Below are 22,472 nucleotides of genomic sequence, written 5' to 3' on the forward strand. Positions count from 1 at the left end.
AACAAGTCCACGAATGGGAAATTCACCCCCAAGTTCTGAACAAGTACTTTCAAATTTGGGGAACACCCCAGATAGATTTGTTCGCAACAAAAGAAAACTCAAAATGCCAAAACTTCGCATCCAGGTACCCACACCGCGAATCACAAGGCAATGCTCTATGGATGAATTGGTCAGGGATATTTGCGTACGCTTTTCCCCCTCTCCCTCTCCTTCCATATCTAGTAAACAAGTTGAGTCAAAACCAACTCAAACTCATACTGATAGCACCCACATGGGCAAGACAACCTTGGTATACAACTCTACTAGACCTTTCACTAGTACCGCATGTCAAACTACCCAACAGACCAGATCTGTTAACACAACACAAACAACAGATCAGACATCCAAACCCAGCATCATTGAATCTGGCAATTTGGCTCCTGAAATCCTAGAATTCGGACACTTGGACCTCACACAAGAATGCATGGAGGTCATAAAACAAGCTAGAAAACCTTCCACTAGACACTGCTATGCATCTAAGTGGAAAAGATTTGTTTACTACTGCCATGCCAATCAAATACAACCAGTACATGCCTCTACTAAAGACATAGTAGGATACTTACTACATTTGCAAAAAGCAAATCTCGCTTTTTCATCTATAAAAATACACCTCGCAGCTATATCTGCTTACCTACAAACTACTCATTCATCGTCTCTATTTAGAATACCAGTTATTAGAGCATTCATGGAAGGGCTAAAAAGAATTATACCACCAAGAACACCACCAGTTCCTTCATGGAACCTTAACATCGTCTTAACAAGACTCATGGGTCCCCCTTTCGAACCCATGCATTCCTGTGAAATGCAATATCTAACCTGGAAGGTCGCATTTCTCATTGCAATCACATCCCTCAGAAGAGTAAGTGAAATACAGGCATTTACCATACAAGAACCATTTATTCAAATACACAACAATAAAATAGTTCTAAGAACAAATCCAAAATTTCTGCCAAAAGTAATCTCACCATTCCATTTAAATCAAACAGTAGAATTGCCAGTGTTCTTCCCACAACCAAATTCTGTGGCTGAAAGGGCACTACATACATTAGACATCAAAAGAGCACTAATGTATTACATTGACAGAACAAAGCTAATCAGGAAAACAAAACAACTGTTCATAGCTTTTCAAAAACCACACATAGGAAATCCAATCTCTAAACAAGGCATTGCTAGATGGATAGTCAGATGCATTCAAACATGCTATCTTAAAGCCAAAAGAGAATTGCCTATTACACCAAAGGCACACTCAACCAGAAAGAAAGGTGCTGCAATGGCCTTTCTAGGAAACATTCCTATGAGCGAAATATGTAAGGCTGCAACCTGGTCTACGCCTCATACGTTTACTAAACACTACTGTGTAGACGTACTAAATGCACAACAAGCTACAGTGGGCCAAGCTGTACTAAAAACATTATTCCAAACTACTTCAACTCCTACAGGCTAAACCACCGCTTTTAGGGGAGGTAACTGCTTTATAGTCTATGCCAAACATGTGTATCTGCAGCAACATATGCCATCGAACTGAAAATGTCACTTACCCAGTGTACATCTGTTCGTGGCATTAGTCGCTGCAGATTCACATGTACCCTCCCACCTCCCCGGGAAGCCTGTAGCCGTTTAGAAGTAGATCATAAACCTTAAACATCTGAACATTTGTAAATAATTATTAGAAACTCTTATCATACATACATATTCACTCCATTGCATGGGCACTATTTATACCAAACAACTCCATCCTCACCCTCTGCGGGGAAAACAATCTAAGATGGAGTCGACGCCCATGCGCAATGGAGCCAAAGAGGGAGGAGTCCTTCGGTCCCGTGACCAAAAAGACTTCTTCGAAGAAAAACAACTTGTAATACTCCGAGCCCAACACCAGGCAGCGGACTGTGCCAAACATGTGAATCTGCAGCGACTAATGCCACGAACAGATGTACACTGGGTAAGTGACATTTTCATTTTACAAGTTCCTAATTATTGCTACTTTAAATTACTATGAGGTGCCCAGCTCAACAGCCGGGAGCAATTCAAGAATGTTATTCAGTCAAATATACCAATGATGGAGAGTTTTAGATACAAGTGAGTAGTTGGTTTCTCACAGTTCTGATTTGCATTTTCTTTCAGTGTTGAGCTCATCCCACATTTTCTCGTGGAAAGTCTAAGAGTAATTTTGCATATGCTTGAGATGCACCCATCTCCTCTCTTACTCCAAGGTGCTTGTTGTTCATTCTGGTGCATTTGTCACAGCTGTTTCTGTAATATTTTATTTTATTCTACTAATTACCCTGCCTCCTTTCCAAGTGGAACCATTTTGTTTGTACCAATGATGGATCTGCGTCTACCATGTCTTATTATGTTCATATCTGTTTGGTGCTCTGCTGCCTGCATTCTGTCGTCAGCCACTGGCGCTACTTGAAATATACAAAATGCACACAATTCTTTAAAGCAGATTTAATTTCCATATCTGTTTAGGAATATGTGGAAGGAACCGGTGCAGATCATTTTTACATGTAGATCTCCATTTTGCATGGGGCCTTGTCATTTAATGAAAGCGCTATACAAAACACTGTACAAATCAATCTAATCTGATGTTACTTATTATTGGAAGGATTAGCAGTGAATTTTTCCTTGGTCCTAACAATTCATTAGAAGGATTTTGGAGTGACATACTTGAGTTATTTTTCGACTAAAGTTTTTGTTTGTCATGCTTGCGATTAGTATGATCTCATGGTGTGGAACCATTATCAAATCAGAAGAGTGTGTTGGTAGCAAATTGCCTGTATGTACATATCTTCGTAGTGCTAGGTGTTGACTTCATATTAAAGGAGATTATGGCTTTTTATGGCCTTCAAGTCCATGATTTGGGAAGTGCTCATTCTGTTATGCAGTTTTACCCTCTTGTTACCAATTTTCCAGTAGTTTCTGGTTTCACGTTGCTACAATTAAATGTAATGAGTGACGAGTAGTTAGAGATGTTGCATCTGTGTAGCAAGAAGCAAAACAATATATATATGAATTTCACTTTTCTACCCTTTAAATGTTTTTGACTTAGGTGAGGGACCAACAGATGCAGGTCATTGAGACAGAAACTAAAGAAACGCTGGAGAAACTCTTTCCACATGTGTCTGTTCCTTCCAACCTGGTAAGACCAGACTTTGTCTTTATAGGTTGGCTTCATTGTATTCTTCAAGATTAGGCTTTTTATGATTTTGAATTCCCGGTGACAGGTTGAGTATGTACTCCCAATAACAAGATGTTCACTCCACTATCGGCGTCCAAGGTCTGTAACTTGAGTTACTACGTTTCAGCTTAATATGAAGGTGCATATTATTGCTACATGTTGCTACAGTGAATATGAACTATTATTGTTGTCCCTAAAGTATAATGAAAATGCTCAGGTATCGGATATTGCTTCCCAGGACTTTGCATTTGAATTATTTTACGAATGCTTTCAAATAACTGTTTACATCAGTAATTTGGGAGGAATGAGGAAATAGTTTGAGGCACTTATTCAGAATGGCTCAGGATATTTGGTTGTGGGAGTTAAAAAAACATTTCTGATGGATACATCCACCTGCAGATTCCTCACCTGTAGAACATCCCCCACAAGCGTCAGGCTGGATCCGGAAAACTTTAAAGTAGTAAGGTCACCTGTAGAGGACACTGGACTTTGACGCTGGAATTAACATCAGCCGATGCTACCAAGACAATAAACAGCCCACCTCAACATATCGTCTGTTCCCCTCTTTTCTGCACCTTCAACGCAGATCTGGAGCTTCACACCCTAAATAATTTTCCTCTCAGATTTCTAAATTATCCTACAGTACCAAAAACATCTCCTCCCAAAAAGTCTGGGTTGAAACCATGTAGGAACTGTGAGGTGCACATGTCAATAACAGACCCCCACGCTCGTCTGTCTGTGGTGTTTAATGCCTCACAATGACCCAAATCCCTGCTCCTTGTGCCTCAGCATGCATACCAAAGCCATCCAGGAGTGGGAGGCCACACTGTTTTGATCCTGAGCTCAGTTTCTTGATGCGCAATCTACACCATGGATGGTGCTGGCACTTCTACCGCCTCCAGACACGGTGATGAAGGCCAGCGTTGAGCCTCGGCACCATTGTCACAGAAAGGCCCAAAGGTTGCTGGAAGAGAAGGCTTCCAAAGCATGCCTCTACAAAATATTAGGGGCGGATTCTGACCCTGTGGAGTACTTTCTCTGTGCTGATCAGGTCTACGATCCTCTTGAATTTTAGTGCCCATCTTCAGCAAGCGGCTTGGATATTTCCCCAGAGCTATGTTAACAGCTGCAGATGTTTTGGACTTGCAGCTTTCATTAGCTGAGACGAAAACTAATGTCCTCACGGAGGTCCTCTGACTCTTGTCTACTTCCTCTGAACTTCTTCTCCCCTTCAGTGTGGCTGTTAGAACACGTCTTAGCAGTGTGACTCCTGTTCTGTCATTAATGCTCATCCCCTGGTGATATAGCCTTCTTCTCCATGCATCCTTCACTGGAGAGCCTAGTCATCCAAGCTTCTTGTTTGTGAGCTCAATCTAGTGGTGCTTTTCCTACAGCTTCCTCCGACAGAGAAATGCCTGGCAGCTAGGGGCAATAAGACGTTTTCTGCAGGGAGTATGACCTTAAAGTCCCTCAATGCCAATTGCCTCCTCACCCTCTACAACCATGCCTTGTGGGACATGGCCCAAATAATTCTACTGCATATCCATACCGACATGAAGGACCTTTTCCAAGAACGTATCACACATAGTCAAAACGCTTGTCGGCACATAATTCTGGGCTAGACATTGTGGGCTTCGTTGCCCGAGCCATGGGTACCTCCATTTCAGTGTGATGTCCTGCTTGGCTCAGAACTTCAAACATTTTCTCCGTTTGGAGACATGTCTGACTCAGTGCTGGAGGTGTTCAAGGCTTGTAAAGCCACAACCAGATCCATCCCTAGGTCTTTAGCTCCTTCCGGCAACCAAAGAATACCAGTCTTTTCTCCACTTCCATGGCTTTGAATGAGGCTTTTCCTTTCAACCCCGGAAGTATCAACCAGTGCTTCAGCAGCAGACTAACCTCCTCAACCTTCAATACAGAGGCTACAGTAAAGGAAAGGGTGGCGGATCTGCCTTGCAACCTTCATTTTCCTAACCCCCTAGTTACCCAAAGCCTACAGGGAAGCAGGCCTAATTTGCTTCCCTAGTCTCAGATAGAACATGAGTGAGTGAGTGTGTGTGTTTCACTTTCTTACAGTCTGGAAGTCCTTTACTTTGGAACAGTGAGAACTGCAAAATACATAATGGGGCTACACCATTCCCGTCCTTCAGGTTAAACGCCACTTCCCCCTCCCAAATCCCACATCCTCTCTCTCGACCATTTTGCATGAGGAGGCAGTTCTCCTCAAAGGAGTGGTGGAGTTAGTGCCAGAGAAGGAAAAGGGCCATGGTTGTTATGCATGTAACTTCCTTGGTGTCCAAAGAGGATAGCAGTCTTCTTCCTCAAAAATAAAAAGTTCAAGATGCTGATCCTAGCACAAGTTCTACTGGCATTGGAGCTAGGAGACTGGATGAAATCCCTGGACCTGCAGGATGCATACTTCCACAGCGGTATCCTCTGGTCTCATCAGAAGTACGTGTGATTTGTGGTGGGTCCTACGTTCTACCTATTTTCAGTACTACCCTTCAGGTTGATATCGGAACCTTGAGTCTTCAGAAAGACGATGACAGCGGTAGCAGACTCTCTCAGATGGTTGGGCATCCCCATTTTCCCATCCCTGGGTGACTGGCTTTTCAAAGCCAGCTCATCAAAGATGGTGTCTGCAGATGACAGCATTGCTGCTGTTCGACCTGGGCTTTTCGATCACCAAGCCAAGATCTCACCGGTGGCCCTTCCGACAACTTCAGTTCATAGTCAGTACTCAACACCACTCTTCTCTGCACCTTTTCAAAATCCCAGAGAATGAAACATGCAGGTGAAAGTTTCTTCCTTCCAACAAGGTGCAAGAGTCCCAGTCCCAGGAGTCCTGTGTTTTCTAGGTCTGCTGGATTCCTGTATCCTCTTAGTCACTCACGCATGTTGACACATGAATGCCCTGCAGTGGTGCCAGCACAGATAGTGGCTCCAGTGCAGGAGAGACTTGTTGGACTCCATCGTGATCTCGCCCAGCACTGCAGCGGAAGTGGTTTGGTGAGGAAAGAGGCAAACTTAACTCATGGGATGGTCTTCACTCACTTTTTGGCCGTGACTACAGGAGTAACGGATGTTTCCACCATGGAGTGGGAAGCCCATCTGAAGGATCTGGTGTTCAGGGGCCTCTGGACTCCGAAAGAGCCGGTACTTCACATCAACCTGCTGGAACTGTGGATGGTTCGGCTGGTGCTCAAGGTTTTCCTCCCCTGCAGTGTGGGTCATTACTTTTCAGATCTTGATGGACAGTACAGTGGCAATGCGATATGTGAAATAAAAGCGGGAGTAGGATCTTACCTCCTTTGTCTGGAGGTGTTGAAATTGTGGTCTTTGGCACATCACCAAGAGATCTAGGTCACTGCCAATCATGTAGCATGTCTCTGAATGTTAGTTGACAGCCTGAGCCGTCGTTATCTTTCCATCGTGAGTGGCATTTTCTGCCTGAGGTATTGCAGGACATCTTCGCTGCGTCAGACACTCCTCAGGTGGACTTATTCACCTTCTCAGAAATGCCCTCCAGTGTCCGTTGAGGGGAGCCTTAAGGGGCTTGTTTCATCTCAGGTCGAACTTTCAGCTGCATCACTCGTTTTCCACTATACCTTTGATTCCTCAAGTTCTGAAGAAGATCCACCAAGACTAGGCCAAAGTTTTTCTCATTGTTGCGAATTGGCTGAGGAGGATGTGGTTTGCAGACCTTCTGTGCTTCTCGACATGTCCCCCGCTTCACCTTCCACTCAGGCCAGACCTTCTCTCCCAGTAATTGGGGATGGTCCTGTACCCCAATGTTCCGAGACCTCCCCCTACATACTTGGAGATTGAGAGGGGGACAGCTGAGCTTCCACTGTAGGCGGTCAACATTATTTTGCTTGCGTGTTGTCCCTCCTCTAAGTCTACTTATTCCAGCATATGGGGCAATGTTGTTGCATGGTGTGCAGACAACGGGGTGAATCCCTTGCAGATCAAATTATTTAATATGAGGCAATTTGTGCTTTCCCTAGCTCAGAGGGAATGTGCCATTGGTATTGTGAAAGATTATTTAGCTGTCTGGTCTTCTCTCCTGTCTGAGGAATCGGCCATCCCTATTTAAATTTACTGTTGTCATGAGTTAGCTTAAGGAACTGAGTTGCCTTTTTTCTCCAACTCCCTTTGTGGTTCCTCAGTGGCACTTGAATCGTGTTCTTACCTTTTTAATGGGGACTCCATTGCCCCTTCACAGTTGTACTCTTCGAATCTTAACCCTCAATACTGTGTTTTTGGTTGCTATCACTTAGGCTAGATGGATCAGTGAGTTGTTGGCCCTTGGCTGTCGCCCTCCTTTCACTACCTTCTTTCCAGGTTAGTTGGTGAAACAGGACTGCTTTGCTCCCTAAAGCGGTGACCCCTTTCCATCTTGCTCAATATCATTCTTTTCTTCTTCTGCCCTCCACCTTATCCTACAAAAGAGGAGGAACAGTTGCATCAGTTAGATCCTCAGCAGGTGTTTAATTACACCTGAACTGCACCAAGGAATTCCGGTCACAAGGCCAAAAAGCAGTACAGAAGCCAACACTATCTGAGTGGATCATCCTCTGCATCAGGGTCTGCTACACCTAAGCCAAGAAAGTGCCCCCTGAAGGAATCTGGGCCAATTCCACCAGGGGTAAGTCAACCACTTGTGCCCTCGCTCAAGAGGTCCCAATTGCAGACATCTGTAAGTCAGCAGCATGGGCTTCCTAGCTAAGCACAACTGTCTGGAGGTGGAGGTGCTCGGTGAAAAACACTTTGCTAGGTCCGTCTTGCAGAATTGCCTTATCTGATCATCCATCAACCCTCCACCAGGGCAGAATATTGCTCTGTAATCTGTTCTACAGGTGGGACGGGTAAGGAATCTGCAGGTAGAAGTATCAATCAGAAGAAAAAGCTACATACCTGTGGTAACAATCTTTCTGGTGGACACTCAACCTACCTGGTGATTCCTCTTCGACCTGCCTGTTTCACCGTTTGATGGATGGATTATAGGGACAATTAATAAGATACCATGATTCAGTATTGACATTCCTTTATTGATATCAGTCTTCCTTTCCTTCTTTCCTCAAAGGTTTGGAAAAAATGGAGGGAAACTGACATTGATGCACCAGGGTGGGCACTTTATGTCCTTGGTGGTGTGTCGTCTGACGTTACTTCTGGGGCTGACTGAGTGCAGTGTCCTCTACCTGCGATTCTGTTGTTTTGAAGTTTTCTGAATCCAGTGTGACGCTTGGGGCGGGGTGATGTTCTACAGGTGAGGAAGCAGCAGGTAGATAGAGTATCTACCAGAAAGATCATTACCACAGGTAAAAGTGTTTTCATTTCCTTCCCTTCCCATCTTCTTCCCTTCCAGCAGTCATTTCCCAGAATTGTACAATGGAGTAAAAGATAGTAGCACAAGAGTACTGTTGGAAGAAGAGGAGGTTCTACTCTCAGGTGTGGTCCAAACAATGTTGAGAGTGAGAGAGCATACCTAATGGAGATCATTTGCCCCACAGAAAAAGATAGAAAACGGCCTCACTTTGCCTCTGGGTTCCTCAAAGATGGCTTGTTTGTCAGTGCCTTTTTTAGTGTTTGATCAGATAGAATTATGTATCCAGTGATTACAAAAATTCCCAGAGAGATTCAGAATCTTGTGCACTGGAGCTCTAGGAAGATTGCACAGTTCCAGTACCTGCATCTTCTTTTGGTTTTGTTTTTGTCTTTTTTGCCCTCTCAGTGTCTTTGGATCATTATGTGCTCCAGTGTAGTTGGCATGAAAGTGTTATGCTCTTTTTCAGCATTGAAGGGTTTCTGAAAGCAACATATTCACATTTAAGTTGAGACTTTTGTATGGTAGCTTCAAAAAGGTCACAGTCTACATTTGTGTCAAGAAGGCATTCAGCAGTTCTTGGTTGACTTTTACAGGACTGGATAACAGTCGTCCTTCAGAATTTATCTATTGGCCATTATAATTTATATCGTAAGTTCCAAACAAACTTTTTTTGTGGTCAGAGATGTTTAGGCCCATGCACCAATTGACTATTAAATATCTTTCCTGAAGGGTGTCTTTCCTTGCAACTGTAACTTTGCCTGTGGCGGCCAGTGACAGAAGCATTCTGTGTAGTCTAACTTATACAGTTTGCTTAACCTGGGCTCACCCACCTACAGATGTTCTGTTAGGAGCCAGGTGAAGCTGCTTCAGACTTTCATAGGCTGAATAATATGGCTGACTCAGCTGTCCTTCAGCTCCAATACCGTTTACAAGCGAATTGTGTAAACTTATGCAAGCTTGGATTTCATTGGCCCTTTGTTGAGCACTACTTTGATCAGTTTAGCAGTATGCCAGCAGCAGCAGTAGCTGGTATGGCCGCAAGCCCAAACGCTTTTTGTATTGCAATCCTTCAAGGGTAACTTTGCCTGCTTCACTCCTTGCCTTCCTAGCTTTGAATGAGGGAGCTTTGCAACAACCCTTTTTACATAAACCATAGAGCATTGAATCCAGAGCCACAGGTTCAGCGGAAGATGAAGAGATATGGAAAATCCTTTGGAGCTGGCTTCTGGTAGACAACAGCTTGCCCTCATACAAGGCTTGATATCCCTCTCCTTCTAATGAATAACTGCAACATTTCTAATGTGCAGGCTAGAAACATCCACGTTTGTAGTACCCAGATTATGCAATTCTAGACTATTACCATATGTCTTTTTATGTTTTCCTAACAGAAGCATGGCGATTGGCTGTTGGAGTTTGGCAAGTTGGTGAAAGCATGTGTGAATGAACCTCCTGCTTCAGAAAATGTTCAGGTGAGTATATGCCGCAAGCATTTTGCTCAGTACGGTTTTTTTATTTCACGTACAAATTCATCACTTAGTTCTTTTAAGGAACTAGAAATGAACTGGACATGTAAAATCGTTTTATTGCTAGTTTTTCATCGAAATTTGCAAATTTATTTTTGTTGATCCATTCGATGCCTAGCAGTTTTACCCCAAAAAATACTTTTGTATTCACCGTTTTATGCATTTCTTTGAAATAAAAATGTGCCTGTTTTTTTTTTCTTTTTTTTTTTAAAAGAAGTTGAAGAATCGAAATTGTTCAGACATTTGTCAGGGATCTTAAAGCTAACATCAGAAGTGCTCCCATAATGGTTATGTCAACCATCCTTTCTTCTCATTTCCATCTAGTGCCGAAACTGTTGTGGCAGGTGGCAAATTAGAACTTTTTCGTCAACCCCAATATTTTGATTACAACACTTAATCCTACATACCCAGGAACTGCCCTACAAAAATAACCACTTGGGCTCTTTCTCAGAAATGTTATTTTCTGATTATCAGATTCCACTATTGTTGCACGTTATATGACTGTCAGCTTGGCTAATCCTCCCCTCGCCCCCTTTTTAGGTCGAGAGCACAAGTGCTTTGACCTGTTGTGAGTATTCTGGGCTTTTAACCACACCCATGGCACGCCCATCACTTTCACTCGTTTATGGGCTTGCCTCTCAAAAATCACTTTGTCATTGGTAATTGCTTTATGTTTGTCACGCCTTGAGGCTGTTTTTGTCACGCCTTGCAGACTGCCCCTGTTACCTGGATTATTCCAGGATTGCCGATATACTTCAGCGTGGGCAAACTATTGTTTTTTTTCTGCCCCCTTCGTGCTGCGTGGCAGCCATATCGCTCACAGAGTGAACTCTATTGGCGGTATTGAAGCACTGGTTATATTGTTCAGTTACCATTCAATATCTTTTAAGCTTTTTTCATGGCTAGAACTTTTACTTTACAGCTAGGAGACGTTTTGTTTGTAATATCATTGCAGTAGGCCTGCTAGCCCTAAAAACACCCTCTAGACTTTCTATGTTTTTTTTTCATGGTGTTATGCCTCTATGGCAGTGGTTCACAACCTTTTGACCTCTGTTGAACCCCACTTTATCACTACTGGAACCCAGGGACCCCCACTGAATCATTATTGGAATCGTAGATCCCTAACTGAGTCATTACTGGAAGCCAGGGACCCAGACCTATACACTGTTGATAATTTGAACTGCAAAAATAAACGCAAACAGTACAGAAACAGGCTTTCCACCAAATACTTTACACAAATGATAACACATTTTATTTAATTTGCAAACAAATATTTATATTTTTTTTATTATGGGACGGTTGGAGCTTTTCTAAATTCAATTGAAGCCACAAGTTGTCCATGATACATTCTGTTTGATGCACCTGCACTGCTCCCACAAATCAATTTGAGGACATTCATTTATTTTTTATCCTCCAGTTTCAAAATCCATGACATTTACATTATGTTTTGAAATTTCCAATTGTACATTTAGCTATTTTATTTATATACACTTTATAAATCTGTTCATATTAATTAATTTTTTCAGCAGTCACGGACCCCCTTAGGAGGTTACACGGACTCACAGGGGTCCCCGGACCACAGGTTGGGAACCACTGTTCTAGGGCCTAACGATATGGTTACATCATCTCTAGTGGCTTTTTTGATCATTACTGTGCTAAAAGTTTAATTGCGATAAAGGTTTAAATGATAACTGTTTGTTTAAATATTCTCTCCTTATTACAGTTATGACCATAATTCAGGCCAACTTAACATCCTATTACACTATGACTGTTTAAACGCTCATATGTTTGGGTGGCCCTTCTAGTTTATTTCTCCTCTGAGGCTGTCTTGTGTCCTATTTGGGGGCATTGTGTTAGCCAGAAACTCTGACGGTGGGGTGGTGAAATTGGGATTCTATTGGAATTTGCGTGGCGGATTTAAAATAAGATGCTAAATGGAAACATTTTCATTTTTGCTGCAGATAGAGGAAAAAGGTAAATGGAAGTGCTTTAGCTATACGCAGGGCCACTGGAATTTTATGGCAGGAAAAGATGAAATTACGAGGCACGGTTGACCAATTTATTTAGCAAGAAAAGTCCAGTTATGAATTTACCATGCCAATAGCTCTAACTCGGGCAAATGCAAGACCTATTGCATTGCAAATGCTCGTTTCTTATTGTCAGAATTTAACAATAGTTTTTACTCTGTAGATTCTACCTCCTAGTACACATAAGTATATTTAGAACAGCAACTTATGACATCAGTGCTTCTATCAGTTGTTATTGCCGCTAAAAGTAATCATATTAAGGGTATAAATTGTGGCACATAGAAGTGCTTTCTCAGAGCATCTTTCCCACAAAAACCTGTTACTGGCATGAGTCTTATTAGAGGCTTGTAGATTTGTGTTTCCGATCGATTCGTCTACCTGCATATTCATCACCTTAAACAATATATCCCCAGGCGCCAGAATGTGTTCAGAGGCATTTTGAGCAGTGCTCCCACATGCCAGTATGTGGTGCCTTGTGGCCACAGAGTGATTATGTTCTACCCCGAAAGTGATGGAAACAAAGGGTATACAAGCACCTTGGAAGCCGAGGTCCATTCCTTTTTTTCCTGTGTCATTCGTCATGACGCTGGAGCTGTGCTCCTAATTTTGTCGGCTTTCTGACAACTTTAAAAAAAAAATAATAATAATAATACGATCAGACTGTGTGTCAGGAACTATGGCTTCTCCAAAAACAAGATTCAGATGATGAAGTGACTACAGGAGGCAGATCTCACAAATAGACCTGCATAATGTGTGCCTTTGGTGGTTGGGTTCACGGCCAATGTGCTAAACGAATCCCCATGCACCTGTAGGCAATCAGGGGGCAGAAGGAAAAACTCTACACTGCTGATGTCAGAGTCGAAAAACAGATCCCACTCCAAGTCGCAGCGATGTTCACGATCATGTTCAAGGAGTCATTATCACGTGAAGTTCAGGTTCTCCCTCAAAGCCTTCTGCACAGCCAAACCTGAAGACCCATCATCAGCGCAAGAAGGCCAAATGGGACTCAACCCCATCACGCCGCTCAAAATCAGACAAGAAGATGCCAGGGCATAAGTAAAACGTTCACGCCCCAGAAGTGCCTTCAGATGCCAATCTGGTCCCACAGTTGGTCTTGGAATGCCCCTAATTCCGCAAACAAATTGCTGCCTTCAAGGAGGCCAAGCTGCATCTTCCTCGGATACTTTCAGCTCCCTCTGGACACCTTAAACTGTGTGGGCAGAACTATTAACACTTGTGTTGTGCTTAGAGTGCACCCCTGTCTATTATCAACCCGATTTTCAGAGAATATTGAGGGATCCCCTTATGGACTTGCCCCTTAATGGCCCTAAATTGTTTGGGAAGGGGAAAACTGATTTGCGCTCAAACAATTTAAAGACATTTGAACCACAGTATGATCCTTGAAACTGTCCAGCAGTTCTACCAAGTGTACAGGAAGGTTAGGGGTTATTTCAGTTGCCTAGTCCCCAGACAGCACCAGCCATACCACCTTGTGTAGCAGCAACTGGCCCAGTCCCTTCATGGCATTGGCCATGGCAGCAGCTGTGGTTCTCACCAGCTGGGACAGCTCTTCTCAACCTTTTCCTGTCCTTAAGCAGTGGCTACCAAACTGCTTTGACTTACCCTAAAAGGACCATTCTTGGCAAGTAGGAGGCAGGATGCTGCATTACTTACTCGACTGGAGAACAATCACCTCTGACAGATGAGTCTTAAAAATCATTCAAAGGGGTACGCCTTTAATTTCCAGCTCGCCCACACACACAATCACACATCAGATCTTTTGTCTGCATACTATTGTGCGATCTTCTTGCAAGAAGTTAATCTTCTGCTGGTTAATGGTGCCATCAAGTAGGTTCCAGCTACAAAGAGAGATGGGTGGTATTTGTGCAGTTTACGCATACCAAAGGATGGAGGCCTGAGGCTTAGAGTGGATCTCCAAAAACTGAATGCAAAATGTGGTTACGCCTTATCTGGTAGATACAATATCTAGCTGTAGATTCCCATCCCCAGAATGGCAGATGGAGGGCTACTTTTTCTCACCCTGTCAGGAAGTGTAGGCTCAGTTGGCCAAAGGGCCTACCAAGAGGATGCCAGCACCAGAATTAGAACCTGGTTGTTGTTCCCGCTATTTTTAATGCAGAAGAAAGGCAGTCATCCACCCCATACTGCATCTACACCCTTGCAGCGCCTTCTGTTGAAAGAGTAATTCAGAATGCTTGCTCACCTTGGTTCTGTCTGCCCTGGGGACTGGATGGTAGCGTTGAAAGAGAAATTCAAAATGCTCGCCTTGGTTCTGTCTGCCATGGGGACTGAATCGTAGCGTTGGACTTGCAGGATGCATATTTGCACATTACAGATATTACCTGTGGTTCGTGGTAAGCCACAAGGATTTCTAGCTTCATGTGCTCTACTTCGACCTTACTAGTGCACTCTAGGTGTTCACAAAAGTGATGGTGGTAATGGTTGCAGCATATCTTTCGAGGTCAGAGGTTCCAGTTTCCTCCTACTTCGACAACTGTATGCTGGAGAAGGGCTCACTCCAGGCAGTCACTCACCTCCAGACTGAGGACGGTGAACCGTCTACCCTCACTGGGGTTCACTATCAACATGCCAATGTCACACCTGACTCTTTCTCAGAAGCACCCTTTTTTTGGAGCCATTCCGGACACAGCACAGTTCCACATCTATCCTCTGGATCGAAGAGTCTAGGACACTCGGGCTAATGTTCTGATGTTTCAACCTCAATCCTGGATTTCGGTGAGACTGACTCTGGGGCAGCTGATGGCCTTTGTATCCTGTTGGTGAAGCTTGCCCAATGACACATTCTGGGTCTGAAGTGAGATAAGACGTCACAGTGGGCGCAGCACCAGGGGAATCTCTCCGACCTGGTCCAGATTGCAAATGAAACTGCAAAAGATCCACAGTGGTGGCTGATGAACTGCAATTTGGTCAGTGGCAGACTCTGCTCCCTTCTCCCAAACAGAGCTGACAGTAGTGACAATGTGTCGCTTCTGGGTTGGGGTGGCTATCTGGGAGGTGAAGATCAGAGGCATCTGGTCTCCAGCGGAATCTCCGCTCCATGTCAGCCTTCTCAAGGTGAGGGCTGTCTGCTTGGCTTTGAAAGCCTTCCTCCCTTCCGTTAGGGGAAGGCTGGTTCAGGTGCTAACAGACAACACTACTTCTTGTGGTACTTCAGCGAACAGGACAGAGTGGGGGATGTCGTCTCTACACCAGGAGGCCCTGTGCCTCCGGCCATGGCTGGAATGTTAGGACATGTTCCTGGTTGTACAACACCTGGCGGGCTCTCTGTACCCAGGGCAGACAAACTCAGCCATTGAGCCTCTTGTATCATGAATGGTATCTTCATCCGGAGGTGGTGCAAAGTCTCTTCCATGACTGAGGAGAGTCTTGGCTCCATCGGTTTGCCACCACTGAGAACACACAATCTCAGCAGTTTTGCACATTAGTGTTTCTAAAGCTTATCTCCCTAGGAGATGTGTTACACTTAGATTGGAATTCAGGACTCCTGTGTGCCTTTCTCCCGATGCGCCTCCTGCCCAGAGTCCCAAGAAGGTCAGGACTTGTGATTGAGCAGCAACATTTGAGGGCTTTTGATCTCTAGGAGGAGATTCGTCTTTGAGACTGATTTGATCTATGATCATTATAAAGCTGTAGCAAATTCATAAAGAGGAGAGCCAACAAGTAACAAAACTAAAAATATAGTGGTTGTGCATCATTATCTGAGAAGCATCCCCTCCTGTATGCGTCTATCCCCCATGATATTCATGACTTCTTTAAAGTTCACATTAATCTTGAAAATAACTCCATGGGGCCTCCTCAAACAGTAGCTGTAACTAATTTATAGATTCCGCTGAGAAAGGGAAAAAAGCTTACATGGTAAAGATGCTGAACTTTTATTCCTTGTCAGTCACACATTAAAATGTAATAACTGCCTCTTCGATCCCACCACATATTGAGCAGATTAAAGTCCAAAGATTTTTCCACTACTGTTATGTTCTTTGAGTCTCTTGTATAACTCTCTTTTCTTCTTAGGCTGAGTGATCCCACACGTACATTTAGAATTTGTCCCCATCATGTGTCATATATGATAAAGAACAAATACATGGGAAAACTTAAAAAAAACAAAAAACGATTTATCTCATGTTTATCTTATGACAAGCTTGTTTGGGGAGATGATTCATGCCCACATAATCTTTCAGCACTTAAACAAGAGCCTTCTGTTTATTGGTGTGCTCTCCATCAACCCTCCACTTTGCACTAAACGTAAGAAGCCTTAACAAATTGAGCATCCACACCATGCACTAACCATTGCGAAGTTTTGGTCTCCCTAAAACATGTGAATATAAAATCCCAGTCCTTATTCCCCTTCAAGCTTGGATTTAACAGACAGATTTTCTAGACCAAGACACATAAGATTCTAATGTACATAATCAAAGCATAATGTACAACCTGTAAGTGGAGGTATCATCTTTGCCCCAGCTTTCCCTCAAGTATAAACATTTCCAAAAGCTGCAGTCACAAATTTAATTTTCACTGTGTATTTCTTTAACAAAGAGACTCTTGGTGTGACTGTGTTAGGATGGCTAAAATTGCCCTTTCTCACGTAGGCTGTCCCCTGCCCTTGCCAAACAGAAACATTAATCATTTAACTGGGTGTCTAAATGATCAGGTCAAACTACCCGATATTTAAATGTAATTTTATATGATTGTGTTTCCTGTATTGGAAGCATTGATTTATATGGCATGCTCATCCATTGCCTTGATGCCTGCTTTGAGACCACTGCACATATAACAGGCAGTAACATGTTTTATGTCTTTTTCATATAGGTGATGGAGCAGAGACTGAAAGATGCTGAGGAAGTACATGTGTTACTGCAGCTTGAATGCGAAAAATACAAATCTGTACTGGCAGAAACGGTACCATTTAACAGTTGCTCAAAATGATTTAATTCAAACCTATTTTATATGTTATTAAAATCTAATCGTTTTTTGTAGGAAGGCATTTTGCAGAGGCTACAGAGTAGTGTGGAAGAGGAAGAGGGCAGGTGGAAGATAAAACTAGAAGAAACCCAGAAGGAATTGCTAGATGTATGTATTGTAAGAAAAACAGCTCTGTGGTCTAATGTTTGTAATGTGGGAGGGTTCTGCTTCTTTTGCCAAAAATGGGTATGTAAGATAATTTCAAATGTGGAATGTTATATTTAATCTTAGCTTAGTAAACCCCAGCTTGTGATGTTTAAAATATTAATAACTTGAGGATCAGGTATACATTATGTTTACTTTGAACCCAGATGGAGACAAAGCCAGACTACAGCTGATTATTTCCATCTCCTTAGAAACTCTGCTTAGAGATGATCACAATATTGATTTGTGGTTGTTGCTTTGTTAGCCAATGATTGCCATACACTGCCATCAGATATTTCTGTACCATATACACCTACAATTTCTTGTCAACGGCTGACACTCACACAGTGGTTCCCTCTGTTTTGCTTAATGAAAAAACGCAGTTTACGTGAAGGAAAGTTTAAATTCTAGTAAGGAGACCAAGATTATGCTGTTCTTCCTTGGCTCTATTTGAATAGCAGCCATAAGACAGCATTAACTACTTTTTCCCATGAATATTAGGGAAAATAGAGGGGAAATAAATAACCATATCCATGTCAACTGATCAGAGACCCAGTGCAGAATAGTCCTTTCTCCATGTTAAGTCTCGCTCTTTCTTTGTGATACTATCAGCATCTCATCCTGGTCTCTTATTCTTGTGTGGACACATCATTACCTGTGAATACAAAGCATGTATAAATAGAAGAACTACTCATTTCACATCTTAACAATAATTCAGAGAAGGGATAGCCATGAAACAGTATCAAAGTACATTCATAAGCCCAATTAAAAACCATCTGGTGTTTACCAGGAATAATCAAAAGACCATTACTCGCCTGTAATGAACCTTATTCACCAAACAAACTCTATGATCAGCAGGTGGGAGTTGTTGATCTCTGTTCAGTGGGTGGTAATAATCCTCACCTCCCTGATCTTAATAAAATTAAAACTTTCTTTCACATTAGCTAGGAAATGTATATTCTATGTCCGGACCAGAGGTAAGGATTGCGATAGTTTAAAGCTTGCTCACCACCAAGGAAGCCACATCAATTACCGGCTTAAAGTAAAATCTTTTGAAAGTGGAATTGGAAGACCAGTCTGCTGCATTAATTTCTTTCAAGCTGGCACCCAACCTGAATGCCTTGGAAGCCATGGTGACCCTCACAGAATGTGGGCCAAAAATCCTGTTATCAATCCCAGCTTCTTGCATTGCTCATCTGACCCAACAATCAATGGTTGGCAAGGATAAAAGACTTCTCTATAGAGATGAGGAGTTGCCTCTCCCTGGGGGGTCTCAGTTCTTACATCATAGCCTCATAAGCGTTGATGCATCTAACACAAAGTTTTTGATTGTCATCAAAAGAGGGTTAAGAGATTACCATGGTACCTGTCATAGCCCTTTTAGATATGTGGAAAGGTACCCCTTCTGGGGAGCATACTGTACCTGTAATATCCAGAGCTCTTACATCAGAAACTCTATGACAAATTAAGCATAACAACATAGCCAATTTACAAGAGAGCTCCTTCAGTGACAGGTATTTATTAGTCTGAGGATAGGAAAAGAATAAGAACTTTATTGACATCCCAAAGAGATGAATACCTTGGTTCCTGAGGGACCGACAACCTGGCACCTCTTATCAGTTTCGTCACTAAAGGATGGTTCCCCACAGGAAGACCTTATATGGGATCATAACCAGCCCTATTCGTCGATCTAAAGGAGTTTCCTGACCTGTAAGCCATGCCTCCAGACACCAAATCAGGCAGATAATTTAGTACCTGGACAACACTGGCGCCCAAGGGATCCAAGTCCTGTTGCATACACCAACTAAGCTGTATGCCGTGGTGGATTTGTATTGGCGAACAGTGAAAGGTGCATATGCCTTTGCCAGGAAAGTCGATCCGAAAGGCCTGGGACTTGCCATAGTCTTCGGTAATCCCCCCACCCCCTGAGACATAAAGTCCCTTCCAAAATTAGCTTGTAGGGATTCCCCAAAGGGTTGTTCAGGAGATCCTGATACTGAGATTGGAAAATCCCAAGAAAGTTCCATTAGAACTGGATACCAGGCTTGAGATATCCAAAAGGGTATCACCAGAACTAGGTCTGCCTGTTGTCTCCTGACTTGCACTCATATGCAGTGTAGGCAAGCACCCTTTTGGCAAGGTTAATCCACCCCTCCCCCCACCCCCCCCACACACACACATCCACACACACACACACACACTTTTTTCCTGGTATTGGTGCTAATTTGTCTGAGTGTGTGCTGGGGTCCTGCTAACCAGGCCCCTGCACCAGTGTTCTTTCCCTAAACTGTATGATTGTTTCCACAATTGGCACACCCCGGGAACACAGCTAAGCCCCATGTAAAAGATACCAGTGGTACCAAGGGCTCTGTGGCCAGGGAGGGTCCCTAAGGGCTGCAGCAGTGTTAAATTTGTGCTTGTTGTTTCTGGTGCTGAGCACCGGGGTTTATTCTTCTGCCTCAAGCATTTGCTGCGAGCAAAAGACACGTATGGGAAAGACAGAGGAAGGGGAAAACGAAAAAGCGTCACAAAGGGAGAAAGTAGAAAGTTGCTAGAGTGAGCTGAAGGGGCAGGGAGTGGCTTTGAATGGATTGAAGAGGACCGAGGTGTCTTCAGGATTATGCCACCTCAGTATTTCCTGCTCGCACAATTAATTACAGCAGCCGTATGTTTACGAGGAGGGCTTTGGGCACTGGCACGTCTTTATTTACAAATGAAGCACTGGGCTGCAGCATGTATTGTGCCACCCTAAGGGCCCCCTCAACAAACACTTGCACACTGCCATTGTTTATTGTGTGTGATGGTGGGGAGAAAAGGGTAAAGTCAACACGGCATCCCTCCCAGGGTGCCATGGCCACAAATCACTACCTGTGGCATAGTTAAGTTACCCCTCTAGCAGGCCTTACAGCCCTAAGACAGGGTGCACTATACCACAGGTAAAGGCATTGCTGCATGAGCAATATGCCCCTATAGTGTCTAAGTTCATTCTTAGACATTGTAAGTGCAGTGTTGCCATATTAAGTTCATGGGCTGGGAATTTGTCATTACAAACTCCACAGCTCCATGATGGTCCCACTGAAGCTGGGACGTTTGGTATCCAACTTATCAAACAATAAACCCACACTGATGCGAGTGTTGGATTTATTGTAAAATGCACACAGAGGGCATCTCAGAGATGCCCCCTGTATTTTACCCAACCCTCTAGTTTAGGGCTGACTTGTCTGTGTCAGCCTGCCACTAACAGACAAGTTTCTGACCCCATGGGGTGAGAGACTTTTTGCTCTCCGTGGTCAGGAGCAAAGCCTGCTCTAGATGGAGGTGCTTCACACACTGCAGGAACTGCAACACTTGGCGGTGAGCCTTAAAGGCTCAGGCCTCCTGTTACAGTGCTCATGGGCACTCCAGTTAGTGTAGATGACTGCCCCCCCCCCCGCACCACCCCAGACCAAGCCCTACTTTTGGCAGCAGGTCTGGCGGAAGAATTATGAAAACCAAGGGAGTGACCACTGTAACTATGACCGGACCATCCCTAAGGTGTCCAGAGCTGAAGTGCCCTCTCCTTGTAGAATCCTCTATCTTGTTTTGGAGGAGAGAGACCAATAGGGATAGGAATGTGCCCCGTCCCCAAGGGAATGGGCACAGGAAGGGTGTAGCCATCCTCGGGGACAATAGCCATTGGCTACTGCTCTCTGACCTCTGTGGCACCCCTAAATCTAGTATTTCCCTGAACCTTGCTCTTGAGATTCCTGGTGATCTCAGGAAAGAAGGACTGAAGAGCCGGCCCCAGACGACAACTGACTTGGCCCCAGCCCTACCGGCCTGTCTGCAGCTTCAAGACTCCTCCTACAAAAAAAAGGTGATGCATCCTGCAGGACCAACGACCTTGACAAACCCCCAGAGGACTGCCTACCAGCAGAGGACTAAGAACTCCAGAGGATAGCGGCCCTGTCCAGAAGAAACCCTCCAAAAGGACTTGAGTCACCCCGGATCTGCAAACCCTGTCCACTCTGCAACTGACCCCCACAGCCCGAGTACAGGTTGCCCATCGATCTAGAGAAGGTTCCCAGGCGATTCTGACCTCGAGTCCACCTCCTGGCCAGCATGACAGCATGTGCAGCCTAAATCTGGAGGACCCCCCCCTGACGGTGACCGGATCCGATGAAGATTCCCGATGCCGAAAGGACCCCTGCACCTGCAGCCACCTGGCATTCGGGAATCTGTCCGGTCCAGCAACCTCCAGCGGGCGCCCCTCCATCTTGTCCAGCCTTTGGTTTTCCAGAACCGACCCCCTGGACCCAGCCTGCAGCATCTTTGCGACCCCCGGGGTTCCCTCATTGCACCCTCCACCTGGCCACCCCGTGCCGCCGAGGGTATGTTTTGATGCGGACCTGTGAAACCTCCTCAAGAAGTGAGGCTTTGTTGTCCTGCATACCAGGAGTGTGGGCATTGGGATCACCAATGCAACTCAAATATATAATGGACTTTTGAGAAAAGGTGTTGTGGTGTCTCCCGGGACACTTAATGATCCTTTACAGTGCAGGGTATGGGTGGGTGTCCCAAAGCAACGATGCTTTAAAATGCTATGCACCGGGTATGGACCTATATAGGACCTCCGTTTTTCACACTGCACACACTCTTTTTCAAAGGGTGTCTCACTCAAGGCCCAACGGGAGAAAATCTGGGATCGGCTGTTGACACTTCGCTCTGAAGAAGCGGTAACGCACAGGCTGATCGCGGAGCCAGAGAGGAGCGGGTCTCTATATGACGGGCTTGTGTGCCCTCTAGTGGTCACGCTTAATTGAAATATTGGTTAATTCCCGAGAGGAGCAAAACACGCTTCTGTGCGTCAAGGCTGTGATAGTATAACAAAAAGCTCAAAAACAGTTCAGAGACCTCAAGTAATAGCAAGTAAAGGACAGAGTCAGACGAGGGACCGGAGTACCTGACCTGCTGGCTGTGAAGCAGCAAACAAAGAGGGAGACTTAACATGGAGAAATGACTACATTGCACTGGATCTCTGTGAGCGGTCAATATAGTTGATGTTGTGTATTTCCTCTATTTTCCTTAATGTTCGTCTGAAAAGTCATTTTCTTTATGTGTTAATGCTGTCTTGTGGCTGCTTTTCGAGTAAAGCAAAGAATTAACAGCATAATCTTCTACTTCGGTCCTGACATAGAATTCTAACAGACTATAGGCTTTTGGAGAGTGATATTAGATAGGCTAGACGT

General features: G+C 44.1%; 1 protein-coding gene across 12 annotated transcripts in view; it reads left to right on the top strand.

The window, feature by feature from the left end:
- Positions 1-22,472, top strand: part of KTN1 (kinectin 1) — a 653,615-nt gene that overhangs the window by 505,474 nt on the left and 125,669 nt on the right. For all 12 annotated transcript variants that reach the window (XM_069208520.1, XM_069208523.1, XM_069208524.1 and 9 more), the window contains 4 exons: positions 3,092-3,181; positions 9,938-10,018; positions 16,948-17,037; positions 17,116-17,208. In XM_069208520.1, coding sequence (XP_069064621.1) covers positions 3,092-3,181; positions 9,938-10,018; positions 16,948-17,037; positions 17,116-17,208 — 354 coding nt within the window. The remainder of the gene's footprint in view (positions 1-3,091; positions 3,182-9,937; positions 10,019-16,947; positions 17,038-17,115; positions 17,209-22,472) is intronic.

The sequence above is a fragment of the Pleurodeles waltl genome, chromosome 9, assembly GCF_031143425.1.
Source record: "Pleurodeles waltl isolate 20211129_DDA chromosome 9, aPleWal1.hap1.20221129, whole genome shotgun sequence".
NCBI lineage: Eukaryota > Metazoa > Chordata > Amphibia > Caudata > Salamandridae > Pleurodeles > Pleurodeles waltl.